This window comes from Lates calcarifer, linkage group LG1 (genome assembly GCF_001640805.2).
Source record: "Lates calcarifer isolate ASB-BC8 linkage group LG1, TLL_Latcal_v3, whole genome shotgun sequence".
Classification (NCBI taxonomy): Eukaryota; Metazoa; Chordata; class Actinopteri; family Centropomidae; genus Lates; species Lates calcarifer.
In genome coordinates, this window is record NC_066833.1 from 7,440,432 (window position 1) to 7,457,653 (window position 17,222).

The 17,222-nt window shown below is 41.5% G+C and overlaps 1 protein-coding gene across 3 annotated transcripts in view; it reads left to right on the forward strand.

Annotated features, from left to right (window-relative positions):
• Positions 1-17,222, forward strand: part of si:dkey-91i10.2 (uncharacterized protein LOC555224 homolog) — a 64,318-nt gene that overhangs the window by 43,523 nt on the left and 3,573 nt on the right. For 2 of the 3 annotated variants that reach the window (XM_018696548.2, XM_018696547.2), the window contains 4 exons: positions 3,088-4,808; positions 10,170-10,362; positions 11,701-11,899; positions 15,641-16,230. In XM_018696548.2, coding sequence (XP_018552064.1) covers positions 3,148-4,808; positions 10,170-10,362; positions 11,701-11,899; positions 15,641-16,230 — 2,643 coding nt within the window. In that variant the 5' untranslated portion in view covers positions 3,088-3,147. Of the gene's footprint in view, positions 1-3,087; positions 4,809-10,169; positions 10,363-11,700; positions 11,900-15,640; positions 16,231-17,222 lie in introns of those variants that run through there. The other variant, XM_018696552.2, reaches the window with a different exon arrangement.

Consider the following 17,222-nt stretch of genomic DNA (forward strand, 5'->3'; position numbering starts at 1 on the left):
TGTAAGTGTGTTAAATAATGCAGGCACTCTGACAGTGAATCCTATCACATAAATGATTTATTTCCTCATTTTGATACTGCCCTCTTCATGCACTCAGCCATCATAGTTGGAGAAACCAGTCGCTGTATATGCTTGTTCATGGTGGCTGATTTACTGTTGTGTTTGTAGGGGTGAGTTATTGCTGAGTTAGCTTCAGTGACACAGAGAGCAGAGAGAGTGCGGACCTCCAGCAAGCCTTCATACTAGTAGTAATTCAAACCAGAGAAAGGTGGGGAAAGAGAGAGAGAGGCAGGCATGCTGAGCAGCACACTGCATGCTATTCACACACATGCTCATGCTAATTAAACCCAAATTCCACATATCAGCAATTTTTTGCCCATCTAAACTACATGTACACACATATTTGTATCTCCTAGACAGAATAGCAAGAAAACCATTAAAATGATGCAGAGGCTAGGTGTATGGTCAGTTGTCAGTTTCACATGCAGCAAACACAGATCCTTAAGATGGTCTGAAAGATGAAAACACTGATCATAGAAATGAAAACATTCTCCAGGCAATCTTTCACAAAACCATTATTTAGTCTGACATAATAATGGTTGTGCACTGACTGGCTTTGACCTTACAGGGTCTTCATCAGCACAGAGATTATAATAGAAAAATACTGATTGGTGATAAGAAAGCATCCCATGAACTGATGTTAATTTGTCAACCATCATATACTTTTCCTCACCATTTCTACCATAGTAGTCATTCTCATAAAATCTCAAGTTGTAGAAGATATGTGTAGGGGATGTTGCAAAATAGCAAGAAACCTTTACAGCACTATTACAGTATTGGATTTGTAGTCATGCTATAGCAATGTTACTCTCTGGATGAGAGAGCAACATTTTGTGCTGACTCTATCCCAGAGTGGACCTTGGTGGTCCTTTGACTTTTCATCTAGCACCACAATAACACTCACAGTTGTATTTTTTAGTGAGATGTTTCATCAGTTATTGAATGGATTGCCATGAAATGTGGTACTCACAAACGATGAATTGTAATAACTTTGGTGATCCACAGACTTCAGTACCATCGAGTACCATCATCAGGTCAAAAAAAATAAAAACAAAAATAACAAAGCACTCCATCCTGTCATCTCTACACTATCTATATCACTCTGCCTCAAGTCTGTTTCAAAGATGTAAATCTTGAAAAACAGGTCACATATATATGGCTTCATTCAAAATAAAAACTAAACAGTAATAACCTAAAACATCTGGACTCTGTCAAAATAAACTACAATGTGTGTGTTCATGGTAATGAAGGGCCAGTCATCTAATGGTATGGTGATATAACTTATTGATTCATAGTTAATAGTATTTGGACAACAATTGAGGTAAATAGCACAGAAGAATTAAGATATATCAGTCTTTGGCTACAAGGACAGTACTTAGTATTAGTTAGTGGGATCAGTTTATGGTTCGTTTCGTTTTTTGAGGAAAATATAAATTATCTCCAGCTTTGTCCTTGAAGATTGTTGTTTATAAAAATTATACAACCTGGGGTGATCTTTCACACCTGGGGCACCCCACAGAATCCACATCCCGTTGAGAATGTAAACAAGCAAATGGTCTAGATGTCACAAATGGTTACAAATAAAGAAATTTATGAATTTATGAATTCATTTCCACTGACATCCTCAGAGCTTCAGTCCTGAATGCTGAAAGGATTTATTTGAGAGTGACAGATTAATGTCCTTAGTTTTTTGTTGGTGGTGGGTTCATTTAATTAACAACCAAAAAATTAGATTTGAGGGAAACTGCCTGTGCTTGTTATTTTTGAGGTTTCTCATTATGATTGCACCCTTGTTTACCTAGGAATGGAGAGTCATCCATTACTGCAAAGCTGCAGAAAAGCACAGCAGCCCGTTCATGCTTTGGCATTAGGGAGCAGTTTTATTATTCACCTAATGCATCGGGGATGAGCCCTCTGAGTTCCTGTTTCATAATCATAGTCATTATCACAGCCATAGCCCTACACTGCTGACTGTGATGTGGACGAATACGAGATACGGATGATAGGTGGATGACATGCTATTTGTACTTATTACAGAGAGGGAGAGAGAGGAAGAGCAACAGTGTTCCTAGTACCGTCTTGCCTGCTCTCTCGGCTCCTGGCTAATCTACAACTGCTGTCTGATTAGTCAGAGGGAAGGAGCAGAGTGGACAGCCGGGCCGTTATCTTCATTACTGTTTCCTCAGCTTACTGCTTTCTCTTACTGACACATTCATTTCCTCTTTCTGTTTCATCTTCGCCTCTGTTTTAATAGCCTGACAAGCAGGCCATAATTCCTCTATTATTATTCTAGCTGAAGAGAAAGTAAAAAGAAAAAGCCTGAGGGAATAGACAAGGAATGTGATTATTCTGGTAAAGGAACTGTGCTTCAGAAGTTTAACACTGACCATTAAAGATATATAAAATGCTGATAACAGAAAGAGTAGGTGGTATTGCTGAAATCAAAATCACAATATTACCAAGAAAATTTGGACTGATATTACCCAATGGGTAAAATGTACACAAAATTCCATACAAATCAAATTGATGTCTAATGCAGTGAATTTTGAGAGAATGTTATTTGGTGGCAAGTAATTTTGTTAGTTTTTAATTACACTTTGCTCTGAACCATTCATTTAGTTTGTAAAACTGTTGGAGTCATGTAAACCACTTCCGTGACAATCAACACCATGCCACAGTAGTCAAACACTGACTATAATTAATGCAGAATTGTTCTGTGTTGATGATGCATTTCGCGGCTTAACAAGCAAGTTTAAACAGGCTGCTACTTAGCTGAAGTATAAAGTGTTTAATAGCAAATTGGCTAAAACTTTGAGACCATTGAGAGTAAAATCAAGAGTTTGAGTTGTGAAAAAGTGAATATTTCCTAGTGATATTGCTGCAGACATAATTACAGCTTTCATTGTTTTCACAAGAACCATCACAGTGTGAAAGGACCTAAAACAGTCTCAGTTGTTATCTCATAAATGTCTCTGTCACCTTTTTATCTCTGAACTTATCTTCACACATTTGGCTTTGTCCCTGCAGGTTGCAGATCTTCATACCTGCTGACTGTGTGTCTGATTTCCACTCACTCAGCGCACAGCCATGCCAGATGTAAAATCTCCACCACCATGTGAGTACCCCTCCACCTCCTCTACCACAGCTTCTGCCAGCTCTCCTCTCGACTTTGTCATAGGCATGGAGCCCTGCATCACCAACCTCCCCCTGTCCCCTGACCCCCTGTCCTCCTTCCCCCAACACAGACCCAGTGTTCCTCAGTGCCCGGGCCTCCAGGGGCCTCCCTTCCCTCTAATGGCCAGGTGCAACAGCAGCACCCTGCTCACTAACCTAGGGCTGAGGTACTGCTCTAGCAGGCAGGGCCCTCTGGAGATGGGAACAGGTCAGGGGATGGCCCCAGGCTCCTGCATCCACACAGGATGCAATGGCAGCAGGCCTTACAGGAGTATGGAGAACCTGAACTGGAACGTTGTGGCAGATTCTGGCCTGTGTGCATTCAGTGCTGCCCCCTACAGGAGTGTAGACAGTGAGTTTATTTTACGCTATACATCCACTAGCCACTGGTATGATGGGTCCCCTGATGGATCTGTGGTGGGGGCCCATGGACTGGTACCCACCTCAGAGAGCCTTGCATTTCACCCTCAACATGGGCTACCCAGGAAGGACCTACGGCTTTTCCCTCAGTTGCTGTTTCCAGGTGGCGTCAATGAATGGGATGCGAGGAAAGGCCTTAGGGAAAAACTCCGCCTCCAGAGTGCGAGGTCAGCAGTTGAGTCTCTGAAGCCCCTCCCATTGCGGCCTCAGGTGACCTCAAGTGCTGCACACATTGAAAGGGAGGGTGTGTATCACATGAATTCAACAGTTCCTGGTTCTAATCCGCTGTGCACAATGCGCGTCACCAGCCCTGAGGAGCTCAAGCAGGAGGTCTTGAGGCGCTTACAGCTCCGGCGGCAGAACAGCAGCCCAAACCTTGCTCTCTACAGCTCCCCATCAACCCCAAAAGTGGTTAAAACATCCTACACAACAGATAACATTGCAGGTAACAAAAACGGATCAGATCCTGCATCTGGGTGCCGCAGACCTCCTGTGGGACGCCTACATATCCCTACATTTGAAGAGTTTAAGAGGATGAAGCAGAAGGAGGGGGAGCAGAGCAAAAAGTCCACAGCAGGTTCTGGAAAACTTGAGGACAACTTGCAGGGTGCAGGAGCATCAGATGGTGAGATAGCTTCTTCTGACCAGACTGTCTCTCAGTCAGGTTGCTGTAGTGGAAACAGAGAGCAGAGAGGAGATTGTGAGGAGGTGGAGGGAGACAAGAGCACAGATGAAAGGACACCCAGCAGTGATGAAGGCCTGCAGACCATCACCTCCTCAGAGAGGCTTCCTTCTAACACTATGAACAGTAGCAGCACTGCAGATCCAACCTCGTCCTCCACCTCCAATAGCAGCACCTACTCTCCCATTCGCACAGGCCCCTCTCCACGTTCACCCCTGCAGCCCCTGGCCAGCACAGCCAAGGAGAAGTCCCCAGGTGCAGGGGTAGATGATGTGAGCTGCAGGCGTAGGAGGAGCAATCTGGAACCAGCTGGGTCGGTTCCTTTCCTGCCCAGCAGGGAGAACTGGGAACGACCATCCAGTTGCTGCCCAGCACTCCTTCCGGAGGGGACGGACCTGTCCAGCTATGGAGCCAAGATCTATAAGATGAAGGATGGCCTCATTGGCTCTGCACTGGACCTCATCAAGAAGAGGTTAGTTTGGGATTAGGGTAGGAGGAGAATGTGGAGTGGGGTGCATGTGTTTATTAATGTCAGAAGTACTCAGATACTTCTAAGTAATTACTTCTATACTGTAGTCATGTTGCTATTACTTATGCAAAGAATCAGATTTCTTCACACACCACCTCCAAGAACAAAATGGAGTTTTAGTATGACTCCACCTTAAAATACAAACTAGCCCCAAATAGATAAATGACATTGAAAAGTATGTGATTTATTTCTAATTTATCTCTCTGTTTGTGCTGTATTGTACTTACAGTGAGACCTGATTATTTTACCAATTAGCATATTGTTTTTAAATCCAGTCAATCTTTTTTGATGGTGAAATTAGATCTCATAGTACACATAATCTGAGCCCTGTAGCAGCAACGGTGTTCATATTATAAAGGTGTGTTTATCAGAGAAGCGTATGCAAGTACTATTCCATGTGTGTGCTTTGCAGTGCCAGAGCTTTGTATTAGTGTGTGCAAGTCCATCTGTTTAAGCCTGTGTGCACTGTTGTGTTATCAATTTATCTCAGTTATTGTGATAACAGCTGTCGGAGCTAACAGGGTTGACTCTACAGACAAGACAGTGGGCGGGAGGCTGATATGAATCAGAGTGGAAGACTAGCACTGTCCCTACAGACTTGCTGTTTCCCTGTCTCTTTTCTCTCTGTCAGTGTCAGCTGTTGCCTAAATAAATGCAGGCTGCACTCTACTGTGGTTCAGTCTGATCAAGGGCAAACAAGAGGAGGGTGTGTTTTTACACCACTGTGGTGTCATTTGGGTCCAGGCTTCTATGTGATGTAAATATTAGACCCTGAACACAGAGGACCTAGTTGATAAAGCTTGTTGAAGTATATTAACTCCCATTTTAGCCAAAAGTATTTTACCCTGCCTGTCAGGGCTCTCAACTGGCTGTTGCTCCTTTGTTTGCACTGCTTGCAAAGGGATGATAGATGTCTGAAGCTCTGCTGCATGAAGGCAGCAGAAAAATACCTGTTGTATGTTACTTTGTGTATATTCAGTACATGTTCAATAAAGCAAAAAGCAGAGCTGCAGTCTTGGGTTGCATGTAAAGGTTGGGTTTACAATGGATCTATACAATTTATCAAATAGTGAAAAATGCCTAAGGTGATATCTTCAAATAAGTTGTTATATGATAAACACTAAAACAAGACAGAGTTTCCAACCATGCTACCAGCTCTGTAAGGCTGTTCTTAGGTTAAGCTTTGAGCTAAATGCTAATGTCAGCATGCTAACATGCTCACAATTAAAATGCTAACATGTTGATACTACTACTTACTACTACTGATACTAGCTACTTACTGTAGTCATGCTAACACACTACATTAAGATGCTCTAAATTTAATATTACATAACACTAAATTGGTTATCAAAGTTGTTGATTAACTGTCTCCCAATCAGTTCGGTACTACTGCAGTCCTCACATAGAACCCACTAACAGCTCAAGCAACTGCTTATCCCAAGTGGATTCATCTTTTATGTTCAAGAAGCACCCATATTGCAACACATGTGTGCCCCCCTGTGATTTAAATTCAACTTAATTCAACTTAAATTCAACATGACAATATTCTGGGTGATCTCTGCACCCTTAGGTATTTTGACTTAGAAGCCTCTTTGTTTAAGTGTATTATGTAGCCTCACTTGCATACAGAGCATAATACACAATGTGCTGAATTATTACTGTAATATTCATATTATTATACCTGGGAGGGGCTTTATAGAGCACAAATAGAGTGAAGCACTAAAGCAGAACCACTGAGTTAATTGTACACTGCCAGTGTACAGTGATAGTAAATAGATCATACAGGCTGCACTTGCTAGGAATGGGCATTAGTCTTCAATATTTGAGTAGCGTTTCTCTATAGACAGTAATGTTCTCCAGCATTTAAACAGTAGGCTTGGTCTGGGAGGCCCGTGTCCGACTGGAAACACAAGCATGGATTCCTCAATCACATTTGAACCTTGAGTTGTTCCCTCCGCCATTAGACAGAGAAGATGCGATACATGACAGAAAAGGACTAATAGATGGACAATAAAAAGAGCAAAGGTGGCGCTGAAAAAGTCAGACTTTAAAAAAGGAAAGCTTTCAGAAGCTGATGCGGCAAATGTGCCAAACAGAATATGTTATGCTTTGTTTTTTTTATCAGCACAAGCCTAGAGCACACAGTAAATACTCGGGGTTGAGATGATGACATGGGTAAGTTAGCAGTATAAGTTCAAGATGCCAGATGTGCATAACAAAATACAATATATATATATAACATGAAAACCACAGTTCAAGTTTATGAATCAAGCCAATGTACTGTTTGGTGTTATATAGCCTAACTTATAAGATACAAAGTTGTTACAAGAACTAAGTGTGAAACTTAACCTTGTAGCCCCTCAGCAGCAGCCCCTCAACCAGTTTACCAGTGAAAGTAAGGAGAAACCACCAAACACGAGCAATGAGCAGAGAACTCCAGGGTGGACCGGTAGGATTTAATCAGTGTTCATATTATAAAGAGTACAGTCTAGACCTGTTCTATAGGAATATTAGCCAGAACACTTAATAGTTATCATAGCTATTCATAGTTATGATACCTATGAAATAAAAAAGTTGAAATTATGAGATGATAAGTCATAGATATGAGATAAAATTTAGGCTTTTATCTCAATATTTTGACATACTATCTCAAAACTAAATAAAGTAAATTTTGATATATGCGGTGGAAATGGGCTGTTATATACATGAGAAAATAATTATAGCAATTTTTAAACTTGATTTTTGTGTCAGAAACAGTGCCAGGCAGTTATTGATGTCAGTGACACACAAGAGCTGTTACAGTGTGTGAAAAATTGTACGTGATCATTCTCCCAGTATCACCAGTATTTATAGTATAATATACAATATAGTATATATAAAATACTAAGTTCATTATAGGATAAAAAGGATATAATATTCTTTTTAAAGAAAAAAAAATTAATTGTTTCAGTCAAAACACATTAAAACTTAGAAAGGCTGATATTAAAAAAAGAAATAAATTTAATTTTAGTGAAATTAAATCATTGTTATGAACTTATACTTATGTGTGTCAAATTGGAAATTAGATTTTTGATAAAATACACTATGAATAACAAAATTGTAATGAATAGTGCATTATTTCCAATGTACATACAAGGAAGCTAAAAGTACATATCTCCAGTAAATGGTTGTAAACTAAAGTGGGCTGCTCTGAGCCATGAAACTCCTGGACTGAAAATGAGTCCCATTCCAGCCCTGGTCAAATTGCACTGTTTTGAGTAGGGATCTATCCTATATAATTTCCTGGTGAATTAAGCTGTAGGATATTACTTTCCATGCATCATCTGAGGGGTGACAGCTGATACTGTGAAGAGTGAAAACCGATTGGACACTTTAGAGCTCAATCCTCAAACTGTATTAATTATCTGCCTTCTCTCCAATTCTGACACCAGTTTTATTTGGACAGTTGAACACCTTTGACCTGCTATGTCAGCTTTAGTTAATTATACGTGTAAAACTGCAAAAACTGTGCAAAACCTTACAGGTTACAAGGGTTTGCTGTAGTTTAGTATGAGACATATGGTCACAAAGAGCATCACAGGGATGCTGTGAAATTATTTTTATGACATGTCCAGAAAGAGCTCAGTGTTTTAACTAGTTTGGGATGGACAGTGCTCAGGAAACACTGAGTTATGTAAGAACTATTAGAATAATGAAACCTCAAGTTAGGTCACCACAGGATCATGTGAGCATATATAACAGGCCAAAGTGAACTGCATACAGTATCTCAGCAGAGGTTGAAACTAGTGCTGGTGCCATTCATTTATTAGTGGACTGACATATATTAGTTAATTGTTCAAGTCATTTAGCAAGCAAATATGCATATTGAAGTTCAGGAGCCAATAGGATAAGCAGTATAGCTAATGGATGGATGGATATTTTAAAGTTCAGCTAATCAGTATGGCTACATGTAATGTAAAGGGGGTCGCTCACAGTTGTTTAGCCTTAATGTTTTCAGATACAACATGTGTTCATTTGCCCCCAAGTGGCCAAAAAAACAATGTAGCTTTAAGTAAAAAAGAGATTGGTTCTCCTAACCTTTTTAAAAATGATTTTGGAGCATTTATATGCCTTTATTAGACAGATGACTTTAGGGCAATGACAGAAAAGAAGGGTAGAGGGGGCAACCCCATAGCCAAATGGTTAGGGCACATATGCAGGGGGCTAGTCTTAGCCTGGTGCTCTGTTTGTCCCTCTTCTCTCCTGTCTTCTCTTGAGCAGGCAGAACCTGGTTCGACTCCTGATCCGGCTGGACCTTTGCTGCATGTCATTCCCCTTTTCTCTCTGCCCATTTCCTGTCTCTCTCCACTGCATCTAATAAACGATAAAAAGTCAGAAAAAATAACTTTTTTAAAAAAGAAAAGGAGGGTAGAGAGAGATTACAGATGAAATGCAGCAAAGGTCCTCAGCCAGACATAAGTCAAGACATACTCTGGTTAATGGTTGGAGCCAACCCCCCCGCCACTATTACACCCCTTATGCGTTCTCACAAATGCATACATAAGTACTCATAGGATCCTCATGGATTTGTGGTTTATATGTGTATTTCAGTGTGGTGTAATTTCAGTGTGGTGGTACAGTGTATGTGCCACTGCCTGTGTGTTTTTGTGTATGGTGTCTCAGATCACATGTAAGCTGTGTGCTACAAGAACAGATCCCCAGTTATCAGACAAAGGAATGAAGAAAAAGTATGATGCCTCTATATGTTTGTGTGTATGAATGTGTGGTTGTGTGTAGGCGGTGTCCCTGTGGTCCAGGGGTTTAGGTGTTAATGTCCACTAATGTGTCTAATTACTGTCCTTCTGAAGAGGAGTTGAGGGTGGGCTGGGAGTGTAGAGAAGAAGCACTGATAAGGATGTTTAGGGGGGTAGAGCAATAATGGAAAAGGGGGAGGGTGGGTGGTAGGGATAAAAGAACACACAGCAGGGAGCAGAGGGGCATGTGAGCTGGAGAGGGAAGAATTAGGTGGAATGAATGACAAAGGTGCTGTAAGGAGAAGTACACTCTGACAGAATTATAATTTCTCTTTTCTCTCCCTCCTGTCCCCCCTTTCTCTCTCCTTTGATTTTCCCTCTTTCTTCATTTACTCCCTGTCTCCCACATTCTGCTTCTGCCCTCCTCCCTCCTCTCCCTTTCTCTTCTTCCCATCCCTTCGCTCTCATTTTCCTTGCCTTCCCTTGTTCCCCTTGTCCTTCCCTTGCACTCCCTCCCTTCTCTCCATCCATCTCTCTCCCCCTCCGTACCTCTGTCTCCTCTCTCTACCAGCTGCAGTGCAGAGATCTCCACCAAGGCCCCCGTCAGGCTGTCAGGTGACCGGGACGGAGGCTGTAACATCACCACCCCCTCGACTGACTGTCAGCCCATCACCGTTGCCATGGCAACGTCGGCAACGGCCTGCAGAGCTGAGGCTGACGACAAGACACCTGCAGGAGGAGGAGGAGAGGAAGCAGGAGAATGCGTAAGGACGCTTTTTCATTTTGTTTCTTCTTTTTAATGTTTAAATGTGTTGTCTATATGTGTCTTTGCTTGCCGTTTTTGTTTTGTTTTTTTGCTCGTTGTTGTTTTGTAATGTGCAGAAACACATAGATCTATTGGTATTCAAGAATGACAGGGACAAGCAAGGGGACTGCGACACACACACATGCACATCACTTACACATACTGATGCAGAGGTATTTGTTGAGACAATCATGCAGCACTCTGTCTTCCAGCAACAGCTCGACCTCTGAGGATGCAATAAAAAGAAGATTAAGCCCCCCTCCAGCAGCAGGCTGCTGGTAACTCAGCACTTCATTCTTGCTCTCTGCATGGCTCCTCTCTGCTGGCTGGCTGCAGCTTGACACCAGCCGCAGCTGCAGCTAGCATTGTGCTCCTCTCTTTGCATCTGCAGAAAAGAGGGGTTGGGATGACATGGAGTCGCATCTTGCTTCAATGCCAAAAGGCTGTAGGTAGTTTAGAGAACAGATGTCGAAATGTATTGGATTCTTGCCTTTCTTAATTTTTGGCTTTGAATTCACAATGGATCCTGCCTCTGCATTTCTAAAGTAAGGACATGAATTATTCTCCTTGGTTTTATGTGATTGCTGCAAGCTTTATATCATGTTTCCTTCTGGTTTAGAGAGATAAAAAAGCTTCCTGTGCCTGTCAGACATATGTAGCTGTTAGTCGACAGACGTATTCATTGTAAAGCCAATATCATCGAATGCAGTAGATGTGGGAGATGCTTTAGAGATGAGGAGCTACGCGTCATAGCAGTGACCTTTGAACTTTCAACCTCTGGCCAACTCTCAGGGAACTGATAGACCCTAAAATGATTTTAAAGTACGCATGAGGACTGTTTGTCCATGGAGACTGCTGCAGTGTGCTGGGGAATTCCTTGTTTTAACTCAAAAAAAGATAGGAGATGCTTTGAATTGTCACTTGGGGGACATCTCTCATCTTCAAGGCTGGGTGGTTTCAAATTGTGATTAGAGCAGATTTTTGGATGTTTGGCCTTGTTGTGCCTAGAGTCTATTACAAGACTTGGCAGACGATTAGTACTGCATCTCAGTATGAAATTTGGATTCTTGTCATTTCTACAAGCTGGGATCAGAGAGATAACCAAGACTTGTTATATAATGATGTCATGACAGTAAATAGGGTGACATTGTACATGAAACCTGATACCCGATACACAAGCACAATTTCTCTCTTATCAAGATACTCATTGTATCTCCTCAAAGAGCCTTGCCCTTTTTCATTTATTGCTATAGAAACATGAGAGTTTTATTGACACACATGTCCTTCCACCTGGCAGCATACCGGTCTGGGCTGCAGGCGCTCCAGCTTGGACGCAGCCTATGAGCTGGCTGAGACGGTGAGGGCACAGCGTGAGTGCCGTCTCCGGCCCCACTACAGCGACCCCATGCCAGCTGACGCTTCCAAGCGCATACAGCTGGAGATGAAGATCGCTGCTGCTGCCCGACTCCATGGTCATCGCAGAGACAGAGACAGTGGTGGGTACATGATGTCTGTGTCACTTTGTTCTTGTCAAAGTGATTGACTTGTTTTCTGTATGTAATCTACTGCATTTCTAAATACAGATACAGTTAAATATTATAAAACTAGAAAGCATGCAGTATGGAAATTATCCAAGGGACATAATTCAAGACCCCACAATCCGTCAAATGTGTAATTTGAAATAGAAGTTTTTTAATCTGCATCTGGCTGATGGTTAAAAATCCAGAAATCCTCTCCAGGTACAAGGATGATTTTTTACAAAATTTTAAGTGAGTCAGAGTCATTATAACTGAAGCATGACATACTGGTGAGATGTCATAAAATTTTACAGGATTGCTTTCGTTGGTTGGTACGTGTACAGTGGTGGAAAAAAGTTTTCAGACACCCTTAAAATTTTACACTATCTCAAATATTATCATGAAATATTTGGGGAAAAATCTTTTTTGTGTTTCAAAAGGTGTGGCTGCATTAGACAGACACAAACAAATACAAATAATATTTTTTTGTTTATTGAAAAACGGACAAAACTAAATTCTTGATCATTTCAATATGTCAGTTCTCAACATTGTTGGTATCAAAGTCAACAAATAACAGAGAATGTTCAAAACTGAACAAAAAATAAATAAACCATCACATCATCAAATTAATATTTAGTAGTCCTGCCATTAGCACACAGTAGAGCTCTAATCCTAGCTGGCATGTTCCCCAGGAACCTTTCACACTGTTGAGGGGTAATCTTGTCCCATTCCTCTTGAATTATTGTTTTTAATTCTTCTAAATTCTTTGGTTTACACTTTGAAACAGACCTTTTAATAATCCACCACAGATTTTCAATGGGGCTCATGTCTGGGGATTGAGCTGGCCACTCCTGGATACAGTGCTCCTGCAGCCAAGTTCTACTGGCCCTTTGACCTTGAGTTCAATGAGCCACAGACAGTGAGATGACCAACACCAGCAGCACTCATGCATCCCCAAACCATGATACTGCCTCCACCATGCTTGACAGTAGTTACTGTTCATGCTGGAGATAATGCTTCACCTGGCCTTCTGCATACCATCACATTACCTGGAGGAGGATAAAGCTGGAAACTGGACTAATCTGACCACAGAATCTTCTTCCAATTCCTGGCTGTCCAGTTCTTGTGTGCTTGGGCCCAACAACGCCGGGCTAACCTCTGTCTCTCATTGATCAGGGGCTTCTTGACAGCCTTGTAGGACCTTAAGCCATGATCTAAAAGTCGGCCATGTACAGTACAGGTGGAACACTGGGCACCAGTTTGGTTTGATCACTGCTGCTGAAGCTCCTGTGATGTCATTCGGCGGTTTTCCCTGCACATGCGGATCAGGATGCAGCCATTTCTTGCTGAAGAAACTCTTGGACACCCAGATCTTGGAGAATCTGTATCTTCAGGCGTGTTTCCTGCATTAGGTTCCTTGTTTTAGCCATTTATGTCTAAGAAGAACTTTCAAATGTGCTAGCTTTATATAGACACAAAGCACGGCAACAAAAATTGTGTTGTTTAATAAAAAGCATGACCTTCATTAGTGGATCACTGGTACCAAAATGACCCAATACTCAAAATTTCTTATGTATTTTTATGGACAATTTTAATGGCTTTTTTAGGATTTGTTTAGTATTTTGGCCGTGACTGTATTAAATGAAATTGCACTTGAAGAGTGATTCTTAATGCAATATTTCACAAATGCATGGGGTGTCTGAAAACTAAACCACTGTATATGTTTTTGCTTGCCAGTCTATATGTAATAGACACCCAAAAAGAATGTGGAAACCATACAAAGAAAAAGAGTATGTGAAAAACACAAATTTCTCTGGCTTATCCAAAGAAGGAGTAATGAAAAAAATTCTGGTTGACAAGCTGTTTATGTGGAAATGAGCAAGGCCTGTACTAAATATTTATCTTGACAAAAAAGAGTTCCACTCTCTACATCTAATGACACATGAACTATACACCAAAATGGCTTATAAATGGTACCATGCTTATCGCTTGATCCATGATTAATTAGGCCATCAATCATTCCTTGATCCTTGAACCTAACTTTCAACCTCTTTGATTTATTTTTCAATATGCCTACAGTCCCCAACTTCCCCGCTGTCTAGACTCATAATATATTGCTAATAAAGATAAGGAGGCTAAAAGATATCACTGTTTGGACATAAAAAGGGTTCCAGTTCTCAGTGACACCAAATATTGAAATAAAACAAATTAAAGCAGCAGAAATAAGACTTGAAGTCCCCAGTATGGGTCAAGCCCTGAAAACAGTGGATCCTACATTTCCCAATTTGCAACTCTTAATACATCCTCCCTACCTGACACCCACATCTTTGAAACTCCATACCTCCAGTTTGTAACGCAGCCTTTTCATTAGAAAATATGTTTATTTCATTAAAAATATGTATAATCCTGATGACATTATCAGGATTTTTTTTCAAACTTTAAAAAGCTGGTTCAGAGCCACACAACTGTCACCAGAACCTGAACAGTAGCTATTGTAGATATGCTGCTACCTAACAGAAAACAAACACAGATCCAAAAACATAACTTTCGTGGCACAGGTGATAACTGACTGTCTATCCATGAGGTTAAAAGTTGTCTCACTGACCAATTTTGATTTGTCATAGTTATTAGAATAACTCATGCTCATCCCTAGTGCAGTGACTACCATTCAGGGTCCTGGGCAGTATGATTACACTCAGACTCTGACCATAAAGTCAATACATCTTAGCACATAAACACTTAACACACCACTAATCTTATGGACCCCATCAGAGTAATAATAAAACAAGTTTGTCAAAAAAGCAGGTGATCCCAGCTTTGTATCAGTAGTTATGACTTGATACTTCCTGTAGAGAACTACATCCAGCCCTCTGTGTTCATAAATCCACTCATTAAATCTCCCTTGCCTCATAAGGGAAGGTGAATGAAGCTCCAGCTCACATTTTGAAAAGATCAATGTCTTAATGGCCTGAGGCTACATTTATTTTATTTTGTTCTTTTAAGATCTCTTTTGAAACTTAGTGCCATGCTTGTCGCAAAATAGTATGCCTTTGCACCCAGTCCTCACCTTCCCCACCAAACACACACACACACACACACACAGAATTCCCCTGCTCATACTGTGCCTGTCCCTGTCAAGAGAAGCCCTTTGACACTGGATGCTGGCCACAGAATGTCAGTCAATATGGCATATGCTAATGTTGACTTTGTTGCTCTTTTAACCAGCTAAAGGGATATGATAGATAGATAGATAGATAGATAGATAGATAGATAGATAGATAGATAGATAGATAGATAGATACTTTATTAATCCACAAGGGAAATTCACATATGGACAAGAAACTGCCTTTTCCTCAGTAGCAAAAAATTATGATCATCTAGTGGTTGCATATTAATACGTAATTAACATATGTGCATCTGTGTAATGAACCAGGTGATTGAATGAAACATTAGCAGCTCAGCAAACACACACACACACTAGTATTGACAACTGTATTGACAACAAAGATTAAGTCCTTGAGTGGAGGGTTAGGGATCCAATTATTGGAGAAAGATGATATCCATAATAGTTTCCTCATTTTGACATGGCCAGTAATGACTAGGCTAGATTAAATTGGCACTCATTAGCCGTTATTCGTGGTGTGTTTCTGTCTCTATGTAGTGTGTGCAAAGACTGTAGATACTAAATCCATAAGCACTAATGAATCTGCACCTACCCAGCTCCTGCAGCAATTCGTGGTCGCTCAGAACCCCCTGGTGAGGAGCGTCAGGCAGGTCTGGGTGTGACTCGGTCCGGGCAGCATCGCTGGAGTACCATCAGCAGTTTGAGTGCTGACAGCGGTGTGGTGGGTCTCAGTGATGAGCGGGAGGAGGAGGACAGCGAGCCTCGCCGTTACCGCAGGAGCCGGGGGGCTGAGGTGGAACGGGTAGACAGCGGCATTGGCCCAGGGCTGTCCCGCACCTGGAAGAGGCCATCTGCCTCCCTCAGGGCCTGGGAGGCCCAGAGACCCTGTCCAGACTGTGGACTGAGGGACGGGGCCTCCAAAGAGCGAGGAGAGCGCATGTGTGAACGTTGCTCAAAGCTGCGCACCGAGCGCAAAGAAGCCATCCTAGAGTTCCTGAACACGGAGTCGAGCTACGGCGAGGACCTACGGATCATCAAAGAGGAATTTTATTGCCCCATGCAGAGTGCTGGTTTGCTGACAGCTGAGCAGCTCACCGTGGTGTTTGGTAATGTTCAGGAGCTGATAGACGTCAACGACCGGTTCACTGAGCACCTGCAGGACAGCATCGACCAGGCCTTTGACCAGGTAACCCATTCTCTGTCACCCTCCCATACACAGACGGGGGGGGGTCATATTTTGCAGATTTTTGATGTTATTAAGCTTTCAGCATTCACTCCTGTTACATAATTCGCCTTCAGGGTCACATTTATAAAGCCACGCTCTCTTCTGAGTGCAAGCGTCCACAGTACACTGCAAAAATTGTCATATTAATAAAACAACAGTTTGTTATTAACTTTGACAAGTCTCATTTTCATGAAACATGAAAAATATATAAGATTATTTAGTCTTCTTCCAACCCACAAGTTCATACTGAGAGACTAAATCCAGGTTTAAAATGTTGATAGCCTATAGCAACAAAATTAAAGGTACTGCTTATCAAGTAGGAGTAATGTGTACCCAACCAGTGACAACTGGACTGACTAAAGTAAAGAGAGGATTGGTTTTAAGCCTATATCTCAGAACAGGGCCTGACTCAAGAACAAAAGATTTTTGTTAAATTCAAGAGCAGTTAAATAACTAGCATATATTTCAGCATAATAGCTAAAATGGGACTGATCCTGACTATTTTGCATAAATGAAAAAGACTTTCCTGATATGTAGGTCAAAGGTTCGAGAGTTTCATTCATTCATTATCTATACCATTTATCCATAAAGGGTCGTGGAGGGGGCTGGAGCCTATCTATTTGAACCAAGAACAGTTACTAAATGGACCTTGTGGTGAAATTGTTTGGTCGAATACTGTTTCCAAGGGAGTGACCTGATAGCTGAATGGTTAGGGCGCGTACCACATGGGCCTGGTGCTCTAAGCAGTGAGTCTCTGGTTTGACTCCTAATCCATTCGGACCTTTACTGCATGTCACTCCCCTACTCTCTTTCCCCATTTCAATGAACAATTAAGTTTAATACCAATGTGGACAATAAATTGCTAAGATTGCTCTTTCTGGGAAATGATGAGCTCAGAACCAAATTTGTTTTTTGTTACTGTACCAGCAGATCTTTTAGACACAATGATACAA